Below are 25,957 nucleotides of genomic sequence, written 5' to 3' on the forward strand. Positions count from 1 at the left end.
AATCTGATTTTTGTTGGATACCTCGATACAGGGCCTAAAATGTTTCAAAATTTGGGTACTATATTAAATTCAATTTGAAACGCTTTAAATTCCTAACATTTCAACTAAAAATATTGCATTTTCAAGGCAATGCACCCTACTCTCGGTTTAGCCACTCGCGGTTTAGCAATTCCTAGAACTGCTGGTCCACGTAGTTTCTCAGCTCAAGGGGCGAGAGACGGTTGCGACTCTCGTCACGGAAGGACCGCAGTGCACAAGTAATTAGTCGAGTATGTTGCGCAATATTATGCTTTCCAATTGGAAAGTATTTCAGACTACCCCTCCACGCTGTGACTAAATCGAGAGACGGATGTCGATTAACTTTTAATCAAATAGTTGAAATTTCAACCAAACAGATGGATTTTCAACTAAGATAATTTATTTTCTACAAAAAAAAAAGAATTTTCAATAAAATGCATAAATTGGTAACCAACAACAAAAAATAACAAACAGTGTAGTTCAAGTTTTAAACAAGTAGTTGAATTTCGAACCAAAGGGGACGTCATTTTTACCAGATGAGATGAATTTTCAACGAAAAATTGAAGTGTTGATACTTCAACTAAAAAAGATAAAATTTTGTAATAAACAGCAGTTGAATTGAACCAAAAAAGATTAAATTTCAAAAAATTTCAACCAGCTAGTTAAATTTTCAAACAGAAAAAATAAATTTTCGACCAAAATTCGATTAGGTAAGTTTTCAATTTAAATCATTAACTTTTCTACAAAAAAGAAGAATTTTCAACCAAGCAGTTAAATTTCCAAACATAAAAATAACAAATTTTTAGCAAACTTGTTAACTTTTCAACTAAAATTGTGAATTTTCAATGAATAAGAAAAAAAATTAATTTAAAGCAAATAGCTTTAGTTTTAGTTAAAAAAAATTAATTTTCTATCGGCGATCGTTAATCGGAATTTTGATATGATAGAATGTTCAAGGCGAATAAAAATCATTAAAACAGTAAGATTTTCGAATAAAAAGCAATACATTTTCACCAAAAATGGTATAGTTAAATGTTCAATTAAAATTATTAATTAAAAACAAAAACAAATAAAGTTTGAAATATGAGTTTTCATCCAAGAAAATTTATTTTCAACAAATAAAATAGAATGACTTTAAAAATATTAGGATTACGCAACATTTTAGGCCCTGCCCGGAGAAAGTAGAAACATATTAAATAGCAATGTCTCGAATGCCTATTCTTGAAAAGTGAAAGCTTTAGAGTTTTGAAGCGAATGCATATTATTTCCGCACCAGTTTAGAAGTGCACTCACGATAATAATCAATTTCTTTACTTTCATTTCCTAGGCTTTTTTGCACATTTCATCATTCGTTCTTATTCTGTCTTCATTCTGCACCTCCCCAAGTTTCTAACTCCAGTTGCTTCACTTTTTCTTTCGCATCATCCTTGTTTTCTTAATTTTAAATAAAATTCTCTGAATTCTCGTGAATTTGAACGAAAAATGATTTACAATAACAGCTCTGGGAACCCCGGCTCTGTCTCTGTCATGCGGCTCGATGACACTGGATTCTCCGACGACTGTGACGAGTGTCTCGATGGGAGGGACGAGTCACCGTCGCGACGACACAGCTACGTCCTTTCGGACGCTCACCTCTATCGACGTGCATTCGCCTGCCAGCCCGAGCCAGGTCCCAGTTCAGCGACAATCGCATGCTACCAGTCAACAGCGGATTACAACAGCAGGTCGTATCAGCCCCTCTAACAGCGTATCTTCCCCTGAATTCCCACCGCCGCGACCTTTGCCCCGATATCCTTGGCAGCGATCGGCTAGCTGCCGTGAATTGTACGCTTCCAGCTTCGAGGATTCGGGCAAAGCGCGACCGAAAGAGGCGAAATCCTCCGGGGAATCGGTCTTAACGACATTCCAACTGCCATCCCAAGGAGAACTTGATAATCCCGTCACGCGGTATGACGAGACCCAGCGCTCCTACAGTGCCGCGAGCTCCAAATTACCCTCACTTGATCACGATTCAGTCCCGGATCGAATTTACAGCAGTTCGTATCCCGGAACATCGTCATTGTCTACCGAGTCCGGACACGAGGAGTCCGGTCAGGTGGGAGATCTCTCTCACGATGATCTCTCACACGATTCCTACGAGTTGTTGGAGCGAGAGCATGAATTTGAATATCCAGAATCCTACTCCAGTCCCCATGATGAGAATGAACCGATGTCTGACAATAGTGACGAAGGAATCGAGCCCGAGATGTTCCAAATGGACTCCGAGACTGATTCCTTCGTCAAGCATCGCTCGATTAAATCCACCGATAAACAGCTATTCAAATCCGTGCTCACTGACCTTAAGAATATTAAAACCAAGTCCATCGATCGGTACTCAGCCATTGCGAAATCAGAAGGTGAATTTGTCATCACTGAGTCTAGGATTCAAAGATCAAACACACAGATTGAACGTAAATTTGAGACGAGACACGCAAATTCGGTTGAAAATAAACCCCCGCTTCCGCATCAGGATTCGAATAAAAAAGACCCGGTGATATTACAGGTTCAGAAGCAAAAAATGACTGTATTGAATGAGTTGAAGAGCCTGAAGCCGAAACATAAAATGACTCATGTCGACTCAGAGGTTTTGCGAGATGAGGGAATCATGAGACCAAAGTCGCGAATCGATGATAGTCTCAGCCCTGTCGAGAATAAAAAATCTGTTAGGACAGTAAGAGCAAAAAGTATTGCGAGTTTAGAGGAAAATTCGTCGCGGATGTTTGTGGAAACCGGTAGCTTAGGGCGAGGTAATAAATCTCGGGATAGAAGGCGCGAGGCGGAAGCGATAGTAGATAAGGTCTTTTCCAAGATACAAGAGAAGGAGCGAAAGCGAATTGAGAGGGAGAATTCGAGAGAGGCTAGGAGGATGGAAAAAGTCGATTCTAGGGAACGAAGAGAACGTAGGAGTATCGATCGGTTAGATTCGCGGGAGATTTATAGGCGACGTAGTGTCGAGCGGGATGACGTTTTTGAATTGCGAAGAAGTATTGAGAGGCTAGATACAAGGGAAAGAAGTTGCGATCAGTTGGACTTTTACCGAAGTGATTATAGTGAAAATGTTGAGCAGGAGAGACGTAAAAGTCTTGACAATTTGGATAGGGTCCATAGAGAAAAGAGTCATCGTCAACAGGAGACTAGAGAACGTAGAGAGAGGAGCATTGAACGACTCGATCGCGAGTTGCGAAAAAGTCCGAAGAGTCCCAAGGGTCTAAAAAGTCCTAAGAGTCCCTTAGATTATAGTCAGAGACACACTTTGGAGCGTTTAGATTCTGGCAACAAAAGTCCCTTCGAGTATTTGAAGGAATCGAGGCGTAAAAGCGTTGAAAGGTTGGACTCTAGGGATCGTCCGACATTTGATTTTGATCCTGCTGCTATTGAACGGATGAGTTCTCTAGAACAAAGTTATGTTGAGCAATTTAGTACCAAAGAGAGCAAACCGGATCGGAAGAGTCTCGAGAAATTGGACTCGCGTGAGCGGAAGAGTCTGGATCGGTTTGATTCGAAAGAGAACAAGAGTTTTGATAACGTGGAACAGCGAGAAGATTACGAGAGAAAGAAAAATATTGAGAAGCTTGATTATAGGGACACGAGGAGGAACGGGAAGATGGAGAAGGGAATTTCCGAGGAGAAGCCAAGGGAAAGAGATGATTGGAGAAGTTTGGAGAAAGCTAGGAAGGAAAATGAAAGGCGAGAGAAGGAGCGTCAGAAATTCTCAATTGATTCGCGAACAGAAACTGTGATAGGTGTTCCTAATGAAATAGAGATTTCGAAACCGAAGACAGTATTCACTGAGTACGATCCGAAGATAATTGGAGGGATCGTTGTCGGATTTGATGATTCCAACTTGCCCGGCCATGTTTCTGTTGAACGCACAAAAAGTGATCCTAATCCTGCTAGATCTAGAATAGGTTCCAACAGCAAGAGACACATGCTTATGCACCAAAAGTCGATAGATCTCACACCAGCCGATTCCGGCGATGAAGACGCATTTACTGATGGAGTAGGTGCTCAGAAACCCGTCGTTGACATCCCCTATACTTTGCACAAACGACATGTGATGAATGGTACTGCCTCTGATGAGAAATCTGAATCGGATAGTGGCAAAATTTGCAAGGTGAAGACCCTTGCGAAGGAATTGCCGCAGTTGCCTTTAAAGACAGTTACAGATATGACTTGTATAGACTTATCAAAACTTCCACCAATAGATAAACCCATCGCCAAATTATCCCCCGAAAAACCCAGAAGTATTTTAGTAAGTCCCGATAAACCAAAGTCAATTTTAAGTTCCTTAGATAAATCTAAGAGTAATTTAAGCTCGGGCTCAAAACGATCACCGACAGAGCGTAAGACATTTGTTTACAATTTGTCACCAACTGATAGGAGCCCCACGAAATTTACTGGAAAGGGTCCATCGCCCAATCGACTCTTTCCAAAGACCATGTCCTTAGATCGAGGCAAATCCGATGCTTCCTTAGGTGATAGAACCTATACAAAGTACTCGAGTCTCGATAAAAAGTCTTCCAAGTTATCCACCACTGAACCGATAGTTACGATTGTTTCAGTTATTGAGAAAAGATCACCGAAGATCTCACCTAAAGTTTCTCCTAAGGTCTCTCCCAAAGTCTCACCTAAGCTATCGCCAACTGATCCTCTTGTTACGATCGTCTCAGTTCTTGAGAAGAAGCGATCTTCTTCTTTAGACAAGTCGAAGGATAAGGTAGGTTTCAATTTTGCGGACGTCGTCGGGCTTGGAATCAAACAGGAATTGCAGCGACGAGAGAAGGAGAGGCTTAAAGTGCCAGACGACAGTTTGGAGAAGCAAGACAGTATCGAAAAGATTCCTTTGCCTGAAATACCCTCGCTGCCTTTTGATATCGGTATGCCGGTTACACCGCCTGAACCTGGTGCCAAAAAGCCCCCTATTCCTGAAAAACCGATATTACCGTTGAGAAATGTACCTAGTAGACTTTTAATCACTGACCATTCTGAGGACAAGACTGATAGCGTAGTTAAAGGAGAGAAAAGTACACAAATTTCGCCAAAGCTAATCGTATCACCCGAAAAATCTGAAGTAGTCAAGCCCAAAGCTATGGAAAAACCAACGATTCCGGAAAAGACTAAACGAATCTTGGACAAAATAGAGTCCAGATTCACAGAAGCTAATAAGAATTCTGCGACTAAAGTTGCTAGACCAAAAATCATTGATACTGGTTTTGATGATTTTGTTGACCCAGTTGCTGATCTTCCACTTGATGAAGTTCCCGTGAAACCTGCTTTAGAATTAGATAGCCTAAAGGTTCCCGAATTCACTCCCTTCTTGTTGAGACCACATGCAGAACCTTTGCGTTCAAAGTCTCTCTCATTGGCAGAGGAAAAAGCACCTATTGACACTTTATTGTCCCCTGATCGCGAAATTAAACATTTCGTACAGGATGTTTCTCCCAAAAAGATGAAAAAAGCCAAGTCCGAGCCAAAGAAGGACTTTAAGAAGCAATCCAAGTCTCTGGAAGGTGATAAACCAACTGTGAAGAAGACTTCTCCTGCCAGTTCAAAGATAGACAAGTCAAAACTCAAGATTGGAGAAATGCCCCAGGAAATTATTATTATAGATTCCACTGATGTGGTACCGGAAGTCAGCATTGTCCAGAAAACAAGGTCAAAGTCGGTGGGAAGATTATCAGACAGTAGATCTTTATCATGTTCTAGAGATGAAAAGGACGATAGTAAAAAGACAAAAGGAAAGTCTGCTTCTGTCGATGATGAAATGATTAAGAGTGCAGGAAATTTGAAAAGTGACAAGCCAAGGCCAAAGTCCCTTGGAATTTCTAAGAGTCTGGGAAGCACAGAAAAGAAGGATTCTGTTGATAAAGTATCGCCAAAAAGATCAGCCTCTATGAAACATAGGCCTGATTCTGGAAAAGAAATAATTATTATTGAGGGTTCTAATCAAGTAAAGAGTGATTCGAAGCAAGAGCCTGCAATAGAGTCAAGTTTTGATGACATTATACCTCCCCCTCTTGAGGAAACTCTTGAAAGTGAATTAAGACCTAATGAAGGCATCTCATCTGACCTTACGAAATCCCCAATAAAGAAGAAAGATATGAAAAAGGCACCAATTGTGCAAGAACTTGCGGAAAGTCCCGTTGTTCTGCGTAAACCTGGACAGAGTCCAATTTTATTTGCTAGAGCAAAATTAGGTTTATCGGAAGGAAGTGGAATTGGAACCTTGCAACGTCAGGGTGCGACTCAGTCTCCAACTTCTCAGCGTAGAGCAAAATCACTAGATGCTCCTGTGATTGCTCTGCATAGGTTACCATCTGTTAATGCCTTTTCTAGTAAAGATGACACGGTAGACATGTCAGAGGAAGCTGAAAAAGACGAAAAGCGGGAGGAAATTCTGCAACCAGTTTCTAGACAATCGACTCAGCTTGAAGCTTCACCAAATCATAGATCTGATAGTACTGATCATACGACAATTCCAGAGATATTTACGGACTCTTTATCAGTGACAGAAACGTCAACACAATATTTGGAATCGCCTTTAACGGAGAACAATGAAATATCAACGTGTCCTGATCTGATTCCTTATGAACAAGATGTCGAAATGCAAATTTCAACTGCTACTGTCGATGCATCTGAGTTCAGTCAATTGAAAGTCGATTCTTCGACTAGATTTATTGATCAGAGTTCAGTGGAATCGAATGGTGAATTTGAAGAAACTAAAGAGAAAGTAGAAGGGGTAAAATCTGATACAGCAAAAGTAGATAACAAGAAAGAAACTACTTCTCAATCTGTTCCAGATGTTGTGCAAGTGATGGAAGATATTTCAGTTGAACTCAATAAAGAAGATATCGTTGCAAGAGTAATACAGGAAAGGATTAGAGCGCTAAGCCCCCGAGCTTCGGTTGACAAGGAAGAAGTGCCGAATGTGACTGTCAGTGTTGTAGAAGGAGGCTACAAATGTTTGCCCGAACCTTACAACATCAATCAAGATCCTCCGGATATGGTTCGGTCGCCAATACAGATTTCGATAGAAGAATGCTCCGATGAAGCGAGGTCCAGTGATGAAGACCCGGAGGTAGTAGATCAGGAAACCTACCAGATTGAGGTTCACGAAAAGCGGAGACTAGATTCTGGAGATACTAGTGAGGACACTTTAGATGCATTAGATACTCAGGTGCAGGTGCAGGGAGGTGATAGTGAAATGAGTTCACCAGATTATGGAATTGACAAAGTTGACGAGAAGACTCTTGTGGAAGTTGAGCTGACTCCAGAGTATTTGGAGATGAGGAAGGAGGAGGAAGAAGGCGCTGAGGACCTGCCTGAAGACGAACCAGTTAGCAAAGAATCTCTCGACACGTTGGATCTTCATCGGTTGGGAGTGGACAGGAAATTGAGGTTAAGCACTGAGAGATCTAGAAGTGAAGACACCAATACCTGGACTCCAGATAGAGAAGATCCAGATTCCAGTTCCTGTTCTATCGCTCGACCTCTTGGCATTGGTCAGGTGCAGCCAATTATTGACAGAAGAGAAATCGCTATGATCAGAGAGTCTCGGAAGGAAGGTTCCATGGAAGAAGAAAGCAGCAGTAGTTCACATCTTCATCCTAAACCAGAGTTGAGTTCAACCTGGAGACCCTTTCCCTTAGAAAGCTCGGGAAGTTCAAGTCTCGAAGAAGGTTGGATGCCACCGGATGATAACAATCACCATCAGTCTCAATCAGAGGATAGCAACGGTGCGAACGAAGACAGCTTTCAGGAAGATCTTATCGACTTCCCGGGCGGTTTCAACTACCCGGTAGGGCCTGAAATACTCGCTAATTACGGGGCTTTTTCGTTGTCTCGTACTTTATCCCGCATTTCCGAGCGCTCGACGACTTCTGAGCAGGACAAGAGCGACATGGAGGATTCATTTAAACCGAGTTCTAGATCTCCGAGTATTGAAGACGAATCTCTGATATCCAGCGATCACCAACCTTCATTATCCTCCGATCCACCTTCTGGCGCAGCGCATCCTTCAGTTTCAGAAGACCGTAGAACTTCTTCTGAACTTCCAGACATTCCGATCGATGTTCAAGATGATGATGGAAAGTCTCCAAAAACGAGAAGAGCTAGACTTCAGCTGCAGTCATCGGAAGACTGGCCTACTCCTCCCAGTTCTCCTCTTTTCGAAACACCAGTTGTTAGTCACGTGGAGACTTTCTACATGGAAATCAAACCAGAAGAAGCTGTAAAAGTTACTGTCACTGATAGCACAGATACAACAACTGGGAGAGTCGATCAGGACAGCGATTCTAGTGACGAAAACAGAACACTTCATGAAGATTTGCACTCTGTTTTCCTGGAGGATGGACAAAGTTCAGCTTCAGCAACAACTATTGACGGCACTGTCAAGATTGCCGTAAAACCGAAATCTAATATCACTGGTTCATCCCACAGCGAAGACACATCCATGGGACTTTCGATGTCCGAGTGGTCGAGCTCAAACAACACCGTTCGTCAGTTTTGTCAATATTCTGGTACAAAATCCGATGACAATTCACTCGCAGAGTTAGGAGCTTCCATCTCCGACTGGTCTGGTAGCACCACCGTCATTCCTCAACAATTTTATGCCAACTTGGCAACAGAGAAAAGCCAGAGTGACACAACAACCTCGGAGAAAAGTGGAACAAGTATGAGACCAAACTCAAAGTGTCAACATGTTGAAAGTCCTCCGCTGCCGGATGAAGAGAACCCAATGGGGAGTGGTTCCTATGACAGAGGAAAAATGATAGGTGAGGATGAAGACTCCGGGAAAGATGAGTTCGACGAGGCTAGAAAATTTGTGGAGAGTCAGTTTGATGAGCATCGTCGACGATTTGAAGATGAGACTGGAGCTCAGGCATTTGTTGATATTTCTCCGCCCAAGATCACTTTTGAAAACGAATATGCTGAAACCATTCGAGAAGACTATGATGTACTCCCCGACGTTGTTGAAATTCCGAATATTCCCTGTCCGATTCCAGAGGAGGATGAGGATCAGTTGTACGATAATGTACCAGCGATGAAGTACCCCAGTGTTGATCAGGTTCGAATGGAAGTGATTCGAGGAGACAGTGGCGAAGATATGCATGAAAGATTTGCAGGCTTGGCTTCCAGGTCGAGATGTGGTGAAGAGGAATGGACTTTTGATGAGCCAATACATCCTCAGAATGCTGATGTCTCCAAACGATCTGGAAGAATCAGTAGATTTCATTCTGAACTCAAGGAACAAAAACCTGGAACCAAATCTACAGAGCGACCTGTGGTTTTTCCTGCCAGAGCAAAGTCAACGCCTTACTATTCGACGACTAGTTTAAGCGGCGAGTCGACAACTTCTAGTCCTCCAATGCAGGTCAGGGCGCAAATCAGAACAAAGACGATGCCTTATTCTTCGAATAGAAGTCCTCAGAGTGAAGGAGACACTTCGTCGAGTATGGACAGTCCTTCTCACACTCCTGATAGGGGACAGAGAGCTTTTAGGAGAAAAAGACAGCAGAGAAGACACCGGGCTTCGGTGGATTTGGAAATCAAGGTTGGTCAGATTATCTCTAGTACTGATTCCAGCTTTGATGTCGCGAATCTTCCACCGCCTCTGCTTCCGGGACAGAGTCTCGACGTTGAAGGTGTTGGTGATGAAATGTCCGATCCTAGGGATGAAAAAGAGGAGCAGGAGGAAGATCAGCAATAAATATATTTACGAGAAAGGGGGGGGGGGGAGGATGAAATGATAGAAACGAAGCCAATTAAAAACAGCGTTTAATGCTCGAACACAACGAAAACTTGCCAACTCGGCTACTAAATAGCATCATCGAATCTCATTTTCTATAGAGAAAAATCGAAAGTCAAGAACCCTAGTTTAATAACAAGCTTGTATCCGAGTTCGGTGAGTTTGAAAGCAAGTCCGATCAAGGGAATTGAAAACTTAAAGTGGAATTGAGAAACGCTAGGGGGGAAAAATGGAAGTAGAAACGAGAGCACAAGTGAGTAGCATCAAAGCGCTAAAGCCGTACAAATTGCTCGTAAACGCTTATGATATTTCGCGTCGAATTGAGTCGTTTGCTTTTAATGGTGCAATCGGACGTTAGGATTTATCGAACAATAATTAGGAATGAACTTCTTTTTGGTTACCAATTCCGGAACTTGAAAGTCTTCTTTTTTTTCTTTTAAGTTGATTGTAGAATTAGAAAAGAGTGACCCTGTGAATGTAATTCATATTGGAGTAGAGCTGAGAAGGCAAAGATATTCTCAAAGACGTAAGATCAAAATGATCCGATAGATGATGTAGAGGTGTCTTTGTAGGAAATATTTGTTACGAGTTTCAAGGATCTGACCTATTTGAATAATTCAGTGAGATTGAAAACGAAATCTCTAATTAGACTACGATAATTTTGATCCTGGATTATTTCATGGTAGGAAACCAAACAAGACTTGCGCAAATACAGTATGCTAATTACGTCGGCTTAATTGTAAGGATTTATCTAGACGTTAACGAATAGGTTCCGAAGTGAAGAAAATAAATTATTGAAATAAAAGAGTTGAACGTATAAAGAGTATTATTAATAGTTAGGATCGAGGGGCGATGTAAGGGTGCGACTTGAGTTTACGAGGATGACAATCATCGAAATGTCTCAATGAAGCGCTAATTTCAACCCGGAGAATCGAAATTAGAATCATTCGGCTTTTTGCGTTCATCTGTTATTTGAAATTCATAATTAGTAGGGGAGAGTGGTCCTAAGACGGCACAGTAAGAGTTTTTGTCGAAAACGGACGATAAACAGGATTTAATGGCGCTTTGATGTCTTTGGTCAGTTACCGCGGTCGAAATGCAAAGCGAAGAAGTCAATTTTTACTATTTCTCAAAATGGTGGTCCTAAGTTGGCACCGAATAGTCAATAAGAAAATACAGGCATTAAAAGAACACATACCAGGGGCAAGCAACATGTAGTCAAAATACAAACAAACTAAAAAAACACAAGAGAAGAGCGGCATGGCATTGAAATACGACAAAATAAAGTAACACACATACAACGATGCCCTTAATCGATTGAACTTTTAAAAATATTTAGAGATCTGTGGTTTTGCCGACTTAGAACACAATCTAGTGCCGACTTAGGACACATTCCAGTGCCGACTTAGGACGCAGGCCAGTGCCGACTTGGGGCCGTTGAAACTAATTTCGATTTTGCTCGGTTTGATGCTGATTAAAATTAAAAATAAGATCAAGGAGCATGTTTCAGCCGAGATTTAGTTCGACTTATAGGCAAAGGGAAAGAAGTTGCTCAAAATAGATTTTAAGAGGGTGCACACACGTTATTTGGTTAAAAAATTATTTTGAACTGGATTTGAAGAAATTATATAAATTTAATGTGAGGAAGCAAGTTCAATTTTTTCAGAAGCTTCCATGCAGTTTATTATTAACACAATTTGTTCGTGTCCGTACTTGCATTCTCACGCTATTTTTAGTGATCCGCGTTTGACCGATGAAACGTTTAAACAGTTCGAATAATTTCTTTATTTAACCGATTTCACGTTTAGCCTGTAGAAAATTGCATTCAGTTAAACTTTCCATCGTTTTTAACTTTCAAGGCTTTCAAGGCTTCAAGAGACATTTTTTTCTGGAAACTGGGAAAATAAGGAGCTTTTTCACGAAAATTAAAGAATTATTTTCTTTGATATAAAATTAATTTGGGTACTATATTAAACTAAATTTAAGGCATTTTAAATTACTAATATTTCCAGCAAAAATATTGCACCTTAAACAAAATGGATGCAATTTTCACCAAATAGTCCAAATTTCAACTAAAATGATGCGTTTCCAACGAAGAAGATTAAATTTTTACCAAAAAAGTACAATTTTTAACGAAATAGTTAAGTTTTTAACTAAAAAAAGATTATTTATCAACTGAAAATCAAATAATTAAATCATCAGTTAAGAATATTAATTTTCAAAAAAGATTTTTTTTATTTGATCAAAATAGTGAAACCATCAATTTATAACCATCAAGTTATATTTTTAACCAAAAGATATAAAAATTCTACCAAAAGCGAAAAATTTTCCAAACAAAAAGATGAATTTTCAATCGATAAAGACCAATATTCTATGAAAACTAGAATAGTTCAAATTTCAATTAAAAAGTTAATGTTTAACCAAAAAATGTAATGGTTGATATCTAAAATGTAATATTTTAATCGTAGATCAATAACAATTGACATTTACAAAAAAAAAAGAACGCATTTTCAGCAAAATAGTAAAATTTGTAACCAATAGCTGATATTTCTAACATAGAATTTTAATTTGGAGTAAAAAACAGTCGAATTGAACAAACAAATATAAATTTTTACTCAACCAAAACAAAATAATTTTCGAGCAAATAGTTGCATTTTTGACCAAAAAAACGGGTGAAATTTCCACAAAAAGTGTTAAATTTTTAATTAAGAAAGATTTTTTAGTCAAAATGAAAATCGAAATTTCAATTAAATAGTTCAATTTTCTACAAAAACTTTTGAAATTTTCGAAATGAAAATATAAATTTTGAATCAATAGTTCAAATTTGTATCAAAATAGCTTAATTTCCAAACAAAAAGACGAATTTTCAACAAAAAATTTGAATTTTCAACCAAATTGTTGAATTTTGTACAAAACTGTTGAATTTTCAAAACCAAAATATGAATGTTCAACCAATACCTGCATTTTGTACTAAAACAGATGAAATGTCAACCAAAAAAGATTACATTTCTACCAAAAAATATACATTTTTAACAAAAGAGTGAAATTTTCAACCAAGAAACATTTTTCAGTACAAAAAGAAAAAATATTTTAACTAAATTATTGATTTTTCAACATAAAAAGGCGAATTTTCAAAAAAATATTAAAATTTTCAATAAAAGACTTGAATTTGTATCTGAAATAGAAAAAAAATCTAACTAAATTGTTAATTTTTCAACAAAAAGTTAATTTTTAACCCAACAGTTGAATCGTCAACTCAAAAAGATGAATTCTTAACCATCCTCAACTAAAGCAAATTAATTTTCAAGGAAGCAGTGGCATTTCAAATAAAAAAAATAAAAAGGAAAAGGCGAAATTTCGATTAAAACATTCGAATTTTTAACCAAGAAAGGTTTTCCGTCAAGAAGAAAACATTAATTGAACCAAATTGTTGAATTTTCTACAAAACAGTTGAATTTTAAATCGATAGTTTCATTTGGTGTAAAAATAATTAACATTTGAACCCAAAAAGAAGAATTTTTAACGAAAGAGTTGAATTTTTAACAAAAAAGATGACTTTTTAAGAACTGAAGTTAGTTCAAATAAAAAAAAAGAATTTAAAAATGATGGCAAGTTAACCCGAATGAACTTTTCTACATCCGCAATCTCTCAACGAATAAATGTAACAATTATTTAAATTGTTTAAACGTTTACCATGTCCATCGCGGAGCACTAGTTATTTTATTATAAATAATATAACAAATTGAGTAAAGAAGTTAAAATTTGCACTGAAAAGCTGCTTCAGGATCAAGAAATGGATTTTTCATTTATGAAAAAAACCCATCGAGGCCAGAGAATTGATCGACGTCCCGTTATTTTTTAAATTTTGCACCATACCTAGTTTTTATACCAAATTCAGGATACACATTTTGATAAGACCTATTTATTTTATAAGGTAATCTCGAAGCCAGATCGTTGTACTCTATTCGTCGCAAATTTTCCATCAAAAATATTAAAGTCATCCCCGAATCAATCGTTAAATCATGACTCACTATCTAATTAGGAAACTTCATAATTTATATAATGTAGGATAAGCGAAATATCAATTAATTTCAAATAGTCAAGACAACAGATTCTATGAGATTTAGGAGAGTAGAATAGTCTGATATTTCTTGTTAGTGGAATTCCTCAATTTAGAATTCGACCAATGCCCCGAAAGATGAAAATTTTGAAGCTAAGAAATATTATTCATTTCTAATTTGAATTTGATTGCAGTTTTATATGATTTAGTCAATTATTTTGTATAGAAGCTACTAGTGAAAAATCGTGATACAACATTATAAACATATCTATATATCCTAGCTTTATTTATTTAATTAATTTAATTAATTTAGCCAAATTGTTGTTAATATTTTGAATTCGGGACATTGAGGCGCTTTCAAGGATTTGAAATCCGAGGAGAATTTTCTTCTTCCGGAGAAATTTCATTCTCGTTGATCGTTAGGAATGTACGAGCCTTAAATGTGAGCAAAAGCATAGAATTTGAACCTCTTTTGCAATTTTAATCGAGAAAGGAAAATTTTGAGTTTCTAGGACGCTGCAATATGAGTCTTATTCGCTACTAATTTTTGGTGCTCCCACCGCTGCCACCCTAAATGCATTTTCAATTAAATTTGATTGGAATCATATGACGTTTCAGGTTTTCTTTCTAATTTTAATAAAATAAAAATATTATTACTTTATTATTTATTGACATCAATAGACCATTATGATCATTTATATTGTCGCTTTTTATTATTGAATTAATAAACGTAGTGTACAAGACAAAACTTCATATATCACAGGTATATTATATACACATAGAATTATACACAAGGAAAACATTTAAAAAATGGATACACTTGAAGTGCTGAGTGCCGATTTATGATGGCGAATGTATTTAAAATTCCAATCTATGGCAAGTTTATGTCTCGTGATTGTTTAGAGTTGTTGTTAAGGAAAAGAAATTTCAAGGTGGTAGATCTCGTCTGTTTGCATATAAAGATAGTCGAAGCTAGGCTGGATGATGAATAATTACGAAGCGTCTAAACTCTAAAGGAATGAAAGAATTTTAGGTGGTTGTATTGTTGAAATACGTAAATTGTCCTTAATCATCTTTTTGTTTTTATTTTTGGGTCGCTGGACCCAATTTGTGCTGTCTCGTCTCTTCCTACTCGCTCATGGATTCCCCTTCGAAGCATGCGACTGAATCTTTTTAAAAAGTCCTGTTTCCTTTTAGCAGAGTCAGCTCAAGTTTTTCGTTCAGATTATGAAATCAAGGTGTCTACTTGACCGGAAAATCCGGATATTTTATTCAGAATCTGGATTTTTCTCTTGAATATCCCAATTAACAAGTAAAACTGGTTTCCTAGATTTTGTTACTCAAATTCTGATTTTGGAACAGGGAATTTTCTGAGCAAAATATATATACATAGTTTTGACTTTGGGTCGGCCAAAATTGCCAGTTCTAAAGACAAGGAATTTTCTAAAAGAATTTCCGTAAAGAATTATAATTTTTATTTCAGGTTCACTTTGAAACACAGTAAAATTTCCGAATAATAAAATTCCCGAGCAGTTTATAATATTTCTGTATTGGAAAATTCCCGACAGAAATTTTAGGAAATTGTAGAATATGTGAAATAGAAAAGTCCCGAATTTAAACAATTAATCATTTTTTCAATAAAAATATTTGATTATTTTATTTTTAATAAATAACTAATATTTATAAGAAAAACGTTTAATTGTTTAAATTCGGAAATTTTCTGTCGCAATTTTTTTATTCGGGAATTTTCGCATATTATTATAAAATGTTCAAGAATTTTATTATTTGGCAATTTTATTATTCGAGAATTCTCCAATTCGGTAATATTATAAACTGTTGAGGAATTTTATTATTTGAGAATTTTCCCTTTCGGAAATTTTCGAATTCAGGAAGTTCAAAATGTCGCGAATTTTTATTTTTTCAGTTGTCCCCTTACCATTTTTTTAAATTGTTAAATTGTAATAACTTATTAATTCATTTTTCGTGCATTTTTTTATTCGGGAACTGTCCAATTAGTTAATATTATAAACTGTTCGAGAATCTTATTATTTGGAAATTTTTTAATTCGTGAATTTTATTAGATATTTGGGAATTTAATTTTTCAGAAATTGTCTAATTTAGGAATTACTTTTTACGCAAATTGGGGAATTTTATTATTCGGTATTTTCCAATTTGATAATATTATAAACTGTTCGAGAATTATATTATTAAGGAATCTTCCATTTCTTGAATTTCATTAGATATTCGGAAATTTTATTTTTCGGAATATTTTTAAATACTCGAATTTCACAGTGTCGGGAATTTTATTATTTTATTTTTAAGTTGTCCCATTACCGATGTTCCAATTTGCAAATATTATAAAATGTTCGGAAATTTTGTTTTTTTCGAATTTTGTTGTACGGGAATTTATTTTTCGAAAATTTTCCAATTCAGAAATTTCACAGTGTCGAGAATTTTATTTTTCTTAATTCTTCAGTCGTCTCGTTACCAATTTTTGTTTAAATTTTGGCATTTTCATAAATTATGACTCTTTTTTTCGGAAAAAACAAAACCTACAACTCTACTGCTTTTAAAAAAAAAAAATGGTGACCTTGAAATATATTTATCTGTTTAAAAAAAAGTGTCTTAACCATTACAGCCATAGAAAAAATTACATTAAACAGTGGAAACGGTAAAGTTGTAGATAATGTTTTACCCGAAAAAATAAGCCATTCTTAAAATTTAAGACTTCCAGAAATGAGTAAAAAGCAATATTGAGGAAAAATTCAAATGCAAAGGAGAATTGTTAAAGTAATTTTTTTCAGTTCTAAAGGTTTTGCTGTAAAAATATTATTTTTATAACTAAAAAGACCTTAAGAATGATAATTTTTTACTTTAGTACAGGGAATTTTCTTAAAAAAGTACTAGTTAACTTAAAATAGAGTTTTTTATATTAAACTGAAAAGGGAGTTCTATATTTCTGATTTAAAATAGAAGGAAATTTACAAAACAATCCCTTTCCCAAGTCAGAATACGTCCAATTTTGAAAATGCCTGCTTCCAAATCAGAATTTGTTTGAGTTTAAACATTCTTTATTTTCTGAAAATATTTACCAGAATTGAAAACTTTCCTCTTCTGAATTGTAGGAGAAGGGAATTATTAGATTTCTGAATTAAAATAGAAAATGTGGAAAATAAATATAATTCTGACTTGGAACAGGAAATTTCCATGAAGAATTATAATTTTCACTTTGGAACAAGGAATTTCCGCAAAGAATTATTATTTTACTTGGAAAAGTAAATTTTTGATATGGAAACGGCGTTTGAAAAAATAATTTTCATTCTGATTTAGAAGGAGAGAATTCAAACAAATCCGTGCCCAAATTCAGAATTATTATGATGTACTAAACTCTCTGAATTATATTTCTTTAAAAAAATTTCCTGTTGTAAATCTGAAATTTTCTTAATATTTAGAAATCTCTTAAAGTCTTCAAAAATATTTCCAAATAATTCGAATATTTTGGGCTTTTTTGTATTGATCGGGAAAAATAAACAATTGTTCAGAAAAAACCCGAGAATTTAAAATCATCCGCCAGGTAGACACCCTGATTATAATTTTGCCTTGGAACAGGTAAGCTTTGACATAAAAAAATTTAATCCTGATTTAGAAGAAGGAAATTAAAAAAATCTTTGTTCGAATTAGGAACTATAATTCTTTTACAAAATTAGAAAATCATAATTATAATTCTGATCAAAAAATCCCTTTCTGAATTAGAAATCTTTTAAATTGCTGAGAAATGTCTTGGAATGTGTAAAAATCATCCAAACCTTTTGATTTCTTTTAAATTGACCTGCAAAAAATTAAGAATTTACCCTAGTCAATAATTAGAAACTGAGTTGATACTGCTTCTTAGATTTGTTTTATTAGCATCTTCATACATTGTCTTTATTTTTGGTTCCTGTATCATTTCTTCTCTGTCTGCAGTCCATCGTCGAAGCGCACATTTTTCTCGCACTTTTCACTTTTGTTCTCGCCTCCTTTTCTTGAATTTCCGAATATAAAAAAAATATTCTTGTAAAAGGAGGTCTCAGGGTATGGAGGCTTAATTTGATTGGATAGAAAATGCAAAGATTCACAAAATCAAATACGAAAGAATTTTATTCTTGATCAGGGCGAGAAGGGAACGGGATGTTTCAGAAATATTAAGCTAAGAAGAAAGTAAATTTCTTACGAAATAAGAAACTTTCTTTTTTGAAAAATAATCCATTTGTAAAGACCAGTAACTTTTGAAACATCCTGCGGGTAATTAAAAAGTGTGCCTGTAAATACACATTGCAAACTTATTTATAAATTAATTATTGTAACGAAAATGAAAGCGTCAGGGTTTCATTTCATCACTTACGACTAAAGATCCTAGTCACTGCATCTTTATTACAAATAGATAGAAATGTCTGAATATAAATAATCTTAATAGTCGAGTTTAGGGGATAATGTATTTGTATGCGAGTACTTGTATGTAAAGTGTATGGGATACCTCCCTACAGTGGATAATCATTAATTAAGAACATAAATAATAGAAAAATAATTTAGTAGTGCGAAGGATAAACGAGAAATAATAAGCGAATAGATGTTCCGGCAATTATAAGTTTATTCAATTCACGTTAACACATTGCTTGCTCGAACCAGACTGGCTCGGCCTGTTTCCTCCTACTTACCGGTGACCCCAACTTTGGCAGGTGGAGTTACTGCGCTTGCGCCAGATGCGCTTAAGAGAAACACGGCGCGACTTATTATTGCTATGGTAACGGGTTGTCGCGTCGCTTCTTTAAACGACCTAGCGCAAGCGCAGTAAGACTACATTCCAAATTTGGGATCATAGCCACTTACTCGCAAGCGCGTTTCGATGGCTGCAAAGGGAAGGGGCTCACGCAAGATAACCAATCAGAGTTTCCTGGTAACGAGTTTTAGAAGGTTCTCGATTCCTGGTAAAATCCTGTTTCGAGAATCTTCGAAAAATGTAAATACAAACTATCTCCTTCTGAAGTAATTTAATTTTGATTGAGTAGAACTTATGGTGTCTTAATTTTTAATTAAATAGAATTGATTATGTTACATACATTAGTATTTTTAAATAATGATTATTCACTGTAGGGTGGTTGCCCCTATGTCAATGTCAGTCTCCTTTTTTTATTGTTTAAACTGTAACTCGGAATGTTTAAAATATTGTTTAACACTTTCAATTCAAACTCTGCCTTTAAAACTGATAATACAATAACTTAAATCTTGCATCTGACAGTATAAATTTCTACAAAGTTGCTCAAAGTCTCACTATTCATAATCATATTTTTATTTTTCTTCTACCCTTATTTGATTTGAATGGTTCTTTTCAGGGGTCATCCACAAATTGGTCAAGGCGTTTTTCTGAAATTTTGAATCCTCGCCCTATACAAGATTATATAAGATTTAACCCCCCCCCCCCACCTCAAATTAATAAAAACTTAATAAACTTAGAGAATAACGTGCTTATATATATTCTGTTAAATAAATAAATGAAATTAGTTTTTGGAAATAAAATGTTTTAATAACAAGTATTCAGTCTTTCAAACGTACGATTTCATAATTTTGTTTCGGGATTAAAATGGTGCGTAGACAGACACACTTTATATAGTTCAAAATTAAAATGGTGTATTCCGAAATCAAAAAATGTTTAGTGGATAATTAGGTTTATTTTATTTAAAAAATTTGCTGTCTTCTAAAAAAAATTTGTTTAAACTTTGGTAGAAAGTTCAATCATTTGGTTGAAAATGAACTTTTTTGTTGAAAATTCAATTGTTTCGTCAAAAATTCGCCTGTTGGGATTGAAAATTTAACATTTTTATTGTATTGTTTTCTTTTTTAACTGAAAAATCTTTTTCGGTTGAAGATTCAAATATTCGTTTGGAAATTCGTCTTGTTTTGGTTGACTTAAACTGTTTTTTATTTAAAATTAAAATCTTTTTTGGTTGAAATATCAAATGTTACATTCTTTGTTGACAATGTTCGGTTGGAATTTTTATCTTTTCTGCTGAAAATTCAACTATTTGATTACAAATTTAATTATTTTCTTCGAAATTCAAGAATTTTGTTAAAACTCTTTTTTTTGCCTGAACATTCAACATTTTAGACGACTTTTTTCTTTCAATTGAGAAAAAATATTTCTTGGTTGCAAATTCAACTCTTTTATGGCTATTTTATGTTTTTTTCAGTTGAAATTATTATTTTTTTGTTAGAGAATTAATATGCTTGTCTGAAAGTTCATTTCTTTGGTAGAAAATTTAACTATTTTAATTTAAAAAATGTTTATTGATGTTTTTAACCTGCAAATTTACGTATACCATTTTTCTCGAAAATGTATATTTTTAGTGTAATTTTCGAACTTTATTTGTGGATGGCCCTTTAGGGCAACATGTGAAGAGCTGTGGATCCATAGTATGATAAATTGTTAAAAACCTAATCATTAATTAATTTTTACGGCATTTTTTGAAAGGATTGTTTTAAAGTAAATCTATGGTAGAACGTTCATCCCGGAATTATCTTTTAAAAACTGAGAACGGTTTCGTTGAAATTACTTTAACTCAAAGGTACCAACAACAGGAATGTCTTTTTATTTTGTATTTAAATAGATTTTTAAAATATTTTTCGATAAAAAACACTACATTCGTTTTAAATAGGAAATTAAGAATGCGCCGTCTAACCTCACATATGCGTCGCTGAGCCCCAATTCGCGGTATATCGTTTTTTGTTTAAATTGAAAACCGGTTTTTAAAAAAAACGTTTTCTGCCTAAATTTAGGGTTTTTATCAAAAATAAGCTGCAAGACATCCCAAATTAAAAATGAAGCGTAACATTCTTGATGTTAACAACTTCGGGTTGAAGTCGTTTCAACGGCACCGCGTGCGCAGTTTGGGTCTTAAGAAGTCTGGTTTTTGATAATTTGTCAGTATGATCGATCCTTAAGCATTTTGACGAAGATGAAGTACTTCTTGACAGGTGGTGAATACAATCGTTGGAGCTTCTCGAACGGGTATGTGAATTCACCGGCTTGGCACGTGCCATATCGGGTCAACCAGGTGCGAAACGTAATGGTTCACGCCACGCCCCGCACCTTGACCAATCGCTTCTTACCAGTTTATCCACGATGAAGCGACGGGAGCTAAACAATCAGAGAACCACACCGAAAATAAAAAACTAATCTTGTTTCCAAGGCAGAAAATGTTGCCTCATATAGCACGTTACTTTAACTAGGATTAAGCGACGCATAGGGAGTAAAGTGACACACCCTTGATTCTGCATTTCTGAATGGGATATTTGATTCATCTTGGTAAAAAATATGGAGCCCTGCGGCTAACAATTGTGAAGCCTAAATTGCTAAATCTGGAAGAAACAATATCGCGTTTTAAATAGGGAATGAAGGGTGTGCCGCTTTGCTCACATATACGTCGCTTACTCCCAGTTTACGGTACTGAACTCTAAATCTCTAAAGATTACTTCAGAAACTCTACGTGTTCACTGAACCAAGATCTGTTGACTGAAAAGGAAAAACGAGTAGTGATTCCATTTTGATTGATGCACAAAATTTTCATTTAAGAATTCTCCATTGATTTTCGGGTTTTGAACTACTTTTGTTGATTCGCGAAATAACGACCCGTCATTTTACTAAAAAAATTGATTAAAAGTAATATTTTTGATGTAGGAATTTTGTCATTGGTATTATTGTAATTATTGTGTCCCAGTAGAAAATTGAAAATTCGAGTGTTGTGTGTTCCCAGTTTGCGAAAATTTAATTATCAGTGTGTCTACCTTTTCGGGAGATCTGGAAAAACTGGGAAATAACCGGGAATTTGATTTAGTGGCCGGGATTTTTCAGTTCGTTGTACTAAAATGAATATTAAAATTGTATTGATATTTTATTAATCACAGTTTGGATTTGCCTGATTTGTTCTTAGAAGCAAAATCTCGGTTGTTGAGAAATGATTTAATTATCGAAACAAAAAATCCCGACAAATAATAAATTTTCGAGGTTCCAAATTGCAAAAAAGCTAAAAAAAACTACCGAAAATATTTATTAATGAAATTTAAATATTCTGAAGCTAAAAGTAAACAAAACCAGAAAATTTCAGAAATTTTAAATTACAGATAAAGCCGAATTTTCAAAATTCCGGAGCTTCGAATCCTCAAAATTAGTAAATTATTGATTTTAGTAACTTACAAAAATTTCTAATTCCCAAAATTAGTAAATTACCGAAATTTAAGATCCTCAAAATTAGTAAATGATTAAATTTAGTAAATTGCAGCAGTTTCTTATTCCCAAAATTAGTAAATAATAAGCGGAATTTCGTATTCCAGAAAAAAATGATTTAATATTTTGTATCTGTTTCGTATCTGTATTTCTCGCCAGTTAAAATCACAAAAAAAAATGAAATTTCGAGAATTTACGAATCTTGGACATTTGAAATGTTGAGTTTTAAAATTTCGGGGATTTACTAATTCCACATTTTAAATACGGAATTAAGAGTGCGCCTCTTTACAACCATATATATGCGTCGCTTAACCACACATATGCATCGCTTTACCACACATATGCATCGCTTTACTATAAATATGCGTCACATAGTCCCAATTTACGGTATTTCTATTTTAAAAAATTAAAAACAGATTTATTTAAATGTTTCTGGCAGTTTGAAATTTCGAAAAATTTTAATTTTCAGGAATCTGAAATTTCGATGATTTACTAATTTGGGAAGTTCGAAATGTCGGGTTCTAAAATTTCGGGAATTTACTCATTTCGGTAATTTAAAATTGCTGAATTTTTCTAATTTTGTTTGAGCAGGAAATTTTCCGAGAAAAATAAACATTTTGATTTTGAACAGGAAATTTTCCGAATGTATTGCTGAATGTTCAAAAAGAACATCAGATCTGCAACAAGGAACATTTCAAAAGAATTGTAATTATGAATCAGAATACGAAATTCTTAAAAGGAATTATTATTTCGACTTGAAAACCGTGAATTAAAAAAAAAGGGATCTTTATTTGAAACAGGGAATTTTCGAAAAGAACTAAAATTTAGAAATAGTACACTGATATTTCCGAAAGAAGAATAATTACGAGAACCGGGAAATGGAAAATTGACCGAGAGAAAACCAGGAAATAACCGGGAATTTAAAATCATCCGTTTGGTAGAAACTCTGATTATCCTAAAAACAAGTAAATTCAAGTGTTTCTTAATTTTTGATGTTCCTCCTTTCCGAATTTTGTCTTGCAGCACTCTTACAATTTATACCCTCCATTAAATATAATTTTCTAGTTTTTTTAAGGAAGAATGAGGGATTCATTTTTAATCGATTCCGGCTAAAATTTGAAGAATTATATGATTTTAGTTTCGTGAAACAATGAAAGTATTCTCCTTTCCCTCGTCACAAAACCCTCGATCCCTCTAGAATATTTTATACTTAGTTCTTTCTTCTTAGCTGCTGATGCTCTCATTTTTTCACATCACATTTTGCAATTTTTTTAAATTTAGTTAGTAACATACATCTGCATTTCATGATAAAAGACGAATTCCATAACGCTTAATGAAAAACATTCTTATCAAACAAATAATCTCTACAATGTTTAACTAAAAAATAAAGATAGTATCAACGTTATGGTCTTCGTGGATTCACATTTCATCACTCTTATCGTGGTTGTAAATCCTTAGGATATTGTAGTCGATTAGAGACTTAGCTTTTTAGAAATTATCTTTGTTAATGATCTTTAATAACTGTTAACTAGTTTTTACACAAGCGATCTTTGCTGATACTCGCAGATTCGCATTGTTATCACAATCTAGAGATAGTTTTTCAAAAACTAGTTTTTCTATTCTGCTTTTTGAATTTTTTTAAGTAACAATAGCTCATTTCGAGCAATTTAATTGTCTCCCACAATCATCTACTACTCAGAATAATGTCAATTTGACAAAGATAATTGAAGGCTCGAAAAGCAGAACCGAACGAGCGCTCGAGCAGTAGCCCGGAGTGGGGATGACGCGCAGAAAACGCGACGGAAGAGACAACTGTTTTTTTTTTCGCGTGTTCTGCGCATCATCCCCACTCCTGACTACCTCTCGAGTGTTCGTTCGGGTCTGCTTTCCGAGTCTTCAAATACTCATTGCTCGAAGTTTTTAAAGTGCCGACTTCTCATTCTAATCTTAAGTAACTGTTGGACATCTTGAATTTTTTAAAGTGTGCTTTTTCTGGTTTGGTCTTTCTATTTTAAATTTAATAATCAAAAACTAATTATATTTGTCTATCGCTCCATCATCACAGTCGTCATTCTGCTTCGTAAGATATCATTCATTTATCGGTTTTTCACTTTTAGACAAATTTTATTTTTAAAAGAAATCCTAGAATTTTTTCTAATACACAACAGTTTTGGCATTGTTTTACAAAAATTGATTTATGACTGTTCATTTTTCGTAGATTCGGTTCCATGGATGCAGCGTCCGAAATCCTGTCTTTTTTTCAGTGGCGTAACTGCTTGGTCTTTCCTCTCCCTTCATCCAGATATACATTCTTTTAATCATATCCCCGAAAATTCAGTTTCATGAATTAGCTAGCTGAAGAAATTGAATTAGATAATAAAATTCGGGGAATATAATTATGTCTAATTTGCAAATAGTGGAGGGACTTCAAACTCTTTTCACTGTTCCCCTCTTTTCCCGTTTTCTCAAGAATTCTTTTTTCCCTGTTTCCCGTTGGTTTTTTTTAATCAATGCGAACTTGATTAATAAGACCCAATAAGAATATCCAACTTTTTTTGGTTTCAAATCAATATATTTTTTGTTGAACACTCAACTATTTTTTTTTAAAGTCATATTTCGTTGTTGAAAATTCTCATACTTTGTTAAAAATTAATTTTATTGCTCAAGTATTCAACTATTTTGTTGGAAATTCTTTTTTTTTTAATTGAATTTCTTAACTGAAAATATGATTTCCATTTTTGGTTCAAAATTTATCTCTTTTAGTTGAAAATTAAACTATACATTTTTTCTTGATAATTCATTGCTTTTGATCGAAAATTCATTTACTTAATTGAAAGTTAAACTAGTTTATTAAAAACTGAATTTTAATGATTGTAAATTTAAGTATTTTTTTCATGTTCGCTTTTTTGGTTGAAAATTAATCGTTTTTAGTTGAAAATTAATTTGTTTTTTTAAAATTCATCTCTTTTTTTATTAAAAATTAAAATATTTTATGGACGAAAATTCTGCTACTTGATTGAAACTTGAACTACTTTCTTAAAAATTCATTTTTGTGACTGAAGATTGATCATTTTTGTTGAAAATTCATCTCTGTGGTTAAAAAATAAATTTTGTTTGAAAATTTATATTTTCAGATTGTATTAATTCAAAATTCATTATTTTAGGTAGAAAATTAAACGGTTGGGTAGAAAAATTCATTATCATAGTTTGAAATTTAACCAATTTCTTAGAAAATTTAACAATTTGGTTGAAAGATAACTTTTTTGTTGAAAAGTTCATTATTTCGGTCGAAAATTTAACTGTTTTGTTGAAATGTCTTTTTGAATAAAAAATTGATCTTCTTTGGTAGAAAAGTCATCTTTCTGTATTGAAAATGTACTTTTTTTGGTTGAAAATTCAATTTTCGGGTTTCTTTTTTGGTTGAAAAGTCTACTTTTGTATTTTTGGTTCATCATTCATCTTTTTGGTTTAAAATTCTACTATTTTGTTGAAAATTTAACTATTTGGTTGAAAATATAATAATTTGTTTGAAAATTATACTATTTTGGTCGAAAATTTGACTGTTTCGTTGAAATGTCTTTTTGAATGAAAAATTGATCTTCTTTGGAAGAAAAGTCATCTTTCTGTGTTAAAAATCAACTTTTTTGGTTGAAAATTCAATTTTCGTGTTTCTTTGTTGGTTCAAAAGTCTATTTCTGTATTTTTGGTTGGTATTTGGTTGTATTGGTTTTGTATTTCTGTATTTTTGGTTTGTAGAAAATTAATCTTCTTGATTAAAAATTAATTTTTTAGCTAACAATTTCACTATTGCATTTTTTTATGAAAACTTATCGTT

At 34.5% G+C, this 25,957-nt stretch overlaps 1 protein-coding gene across 1 annotated transcript in view; it reads left to right on the forward strand.

Annotated features, from left to right (window-relative positions):
- The window catches only part of LOC117183035, an 11,209-nt gene extending 1,443 nt beyond the window's left edge, over positions 1-9,766 (forward strand). The window contains exons 3-6 of the mRNA XM_033376179.1: positions 167-257; positions 1,518-4,934; positions 5,076-5,996; positions 6,114-9,766. Coding sequence (XP_033232070.1) covers positions 167-257; positions 1,518-4,934; positions 5,076-5,996; positions 6,114-9,766 — 8,082 coding nt within the window. The remainder of the gene's footprint in view (positions 1-166; positions 258-1,517; positions 4,935-5,075; positions 5,997-6,113) is intronic.
- Positions 9,767-25,957: the final 16,191 nt, after the last annotated feature.

This window comes from Belonocnema kinseyi, chromosome 2 (assembly GCF_010883055.1).
Source record: "Belonocnema kinseyi isolate 2016_QV_RU_SX_M_011 chromosome 2, B_treatae_v1, whole genome shotgun sequence".
NCBI lineage: Eukaryota > Metazoa > Arthropoda > Insecta > Hymenoptera > Cynipidae > Belonocnema > Belonocnema kinseyi.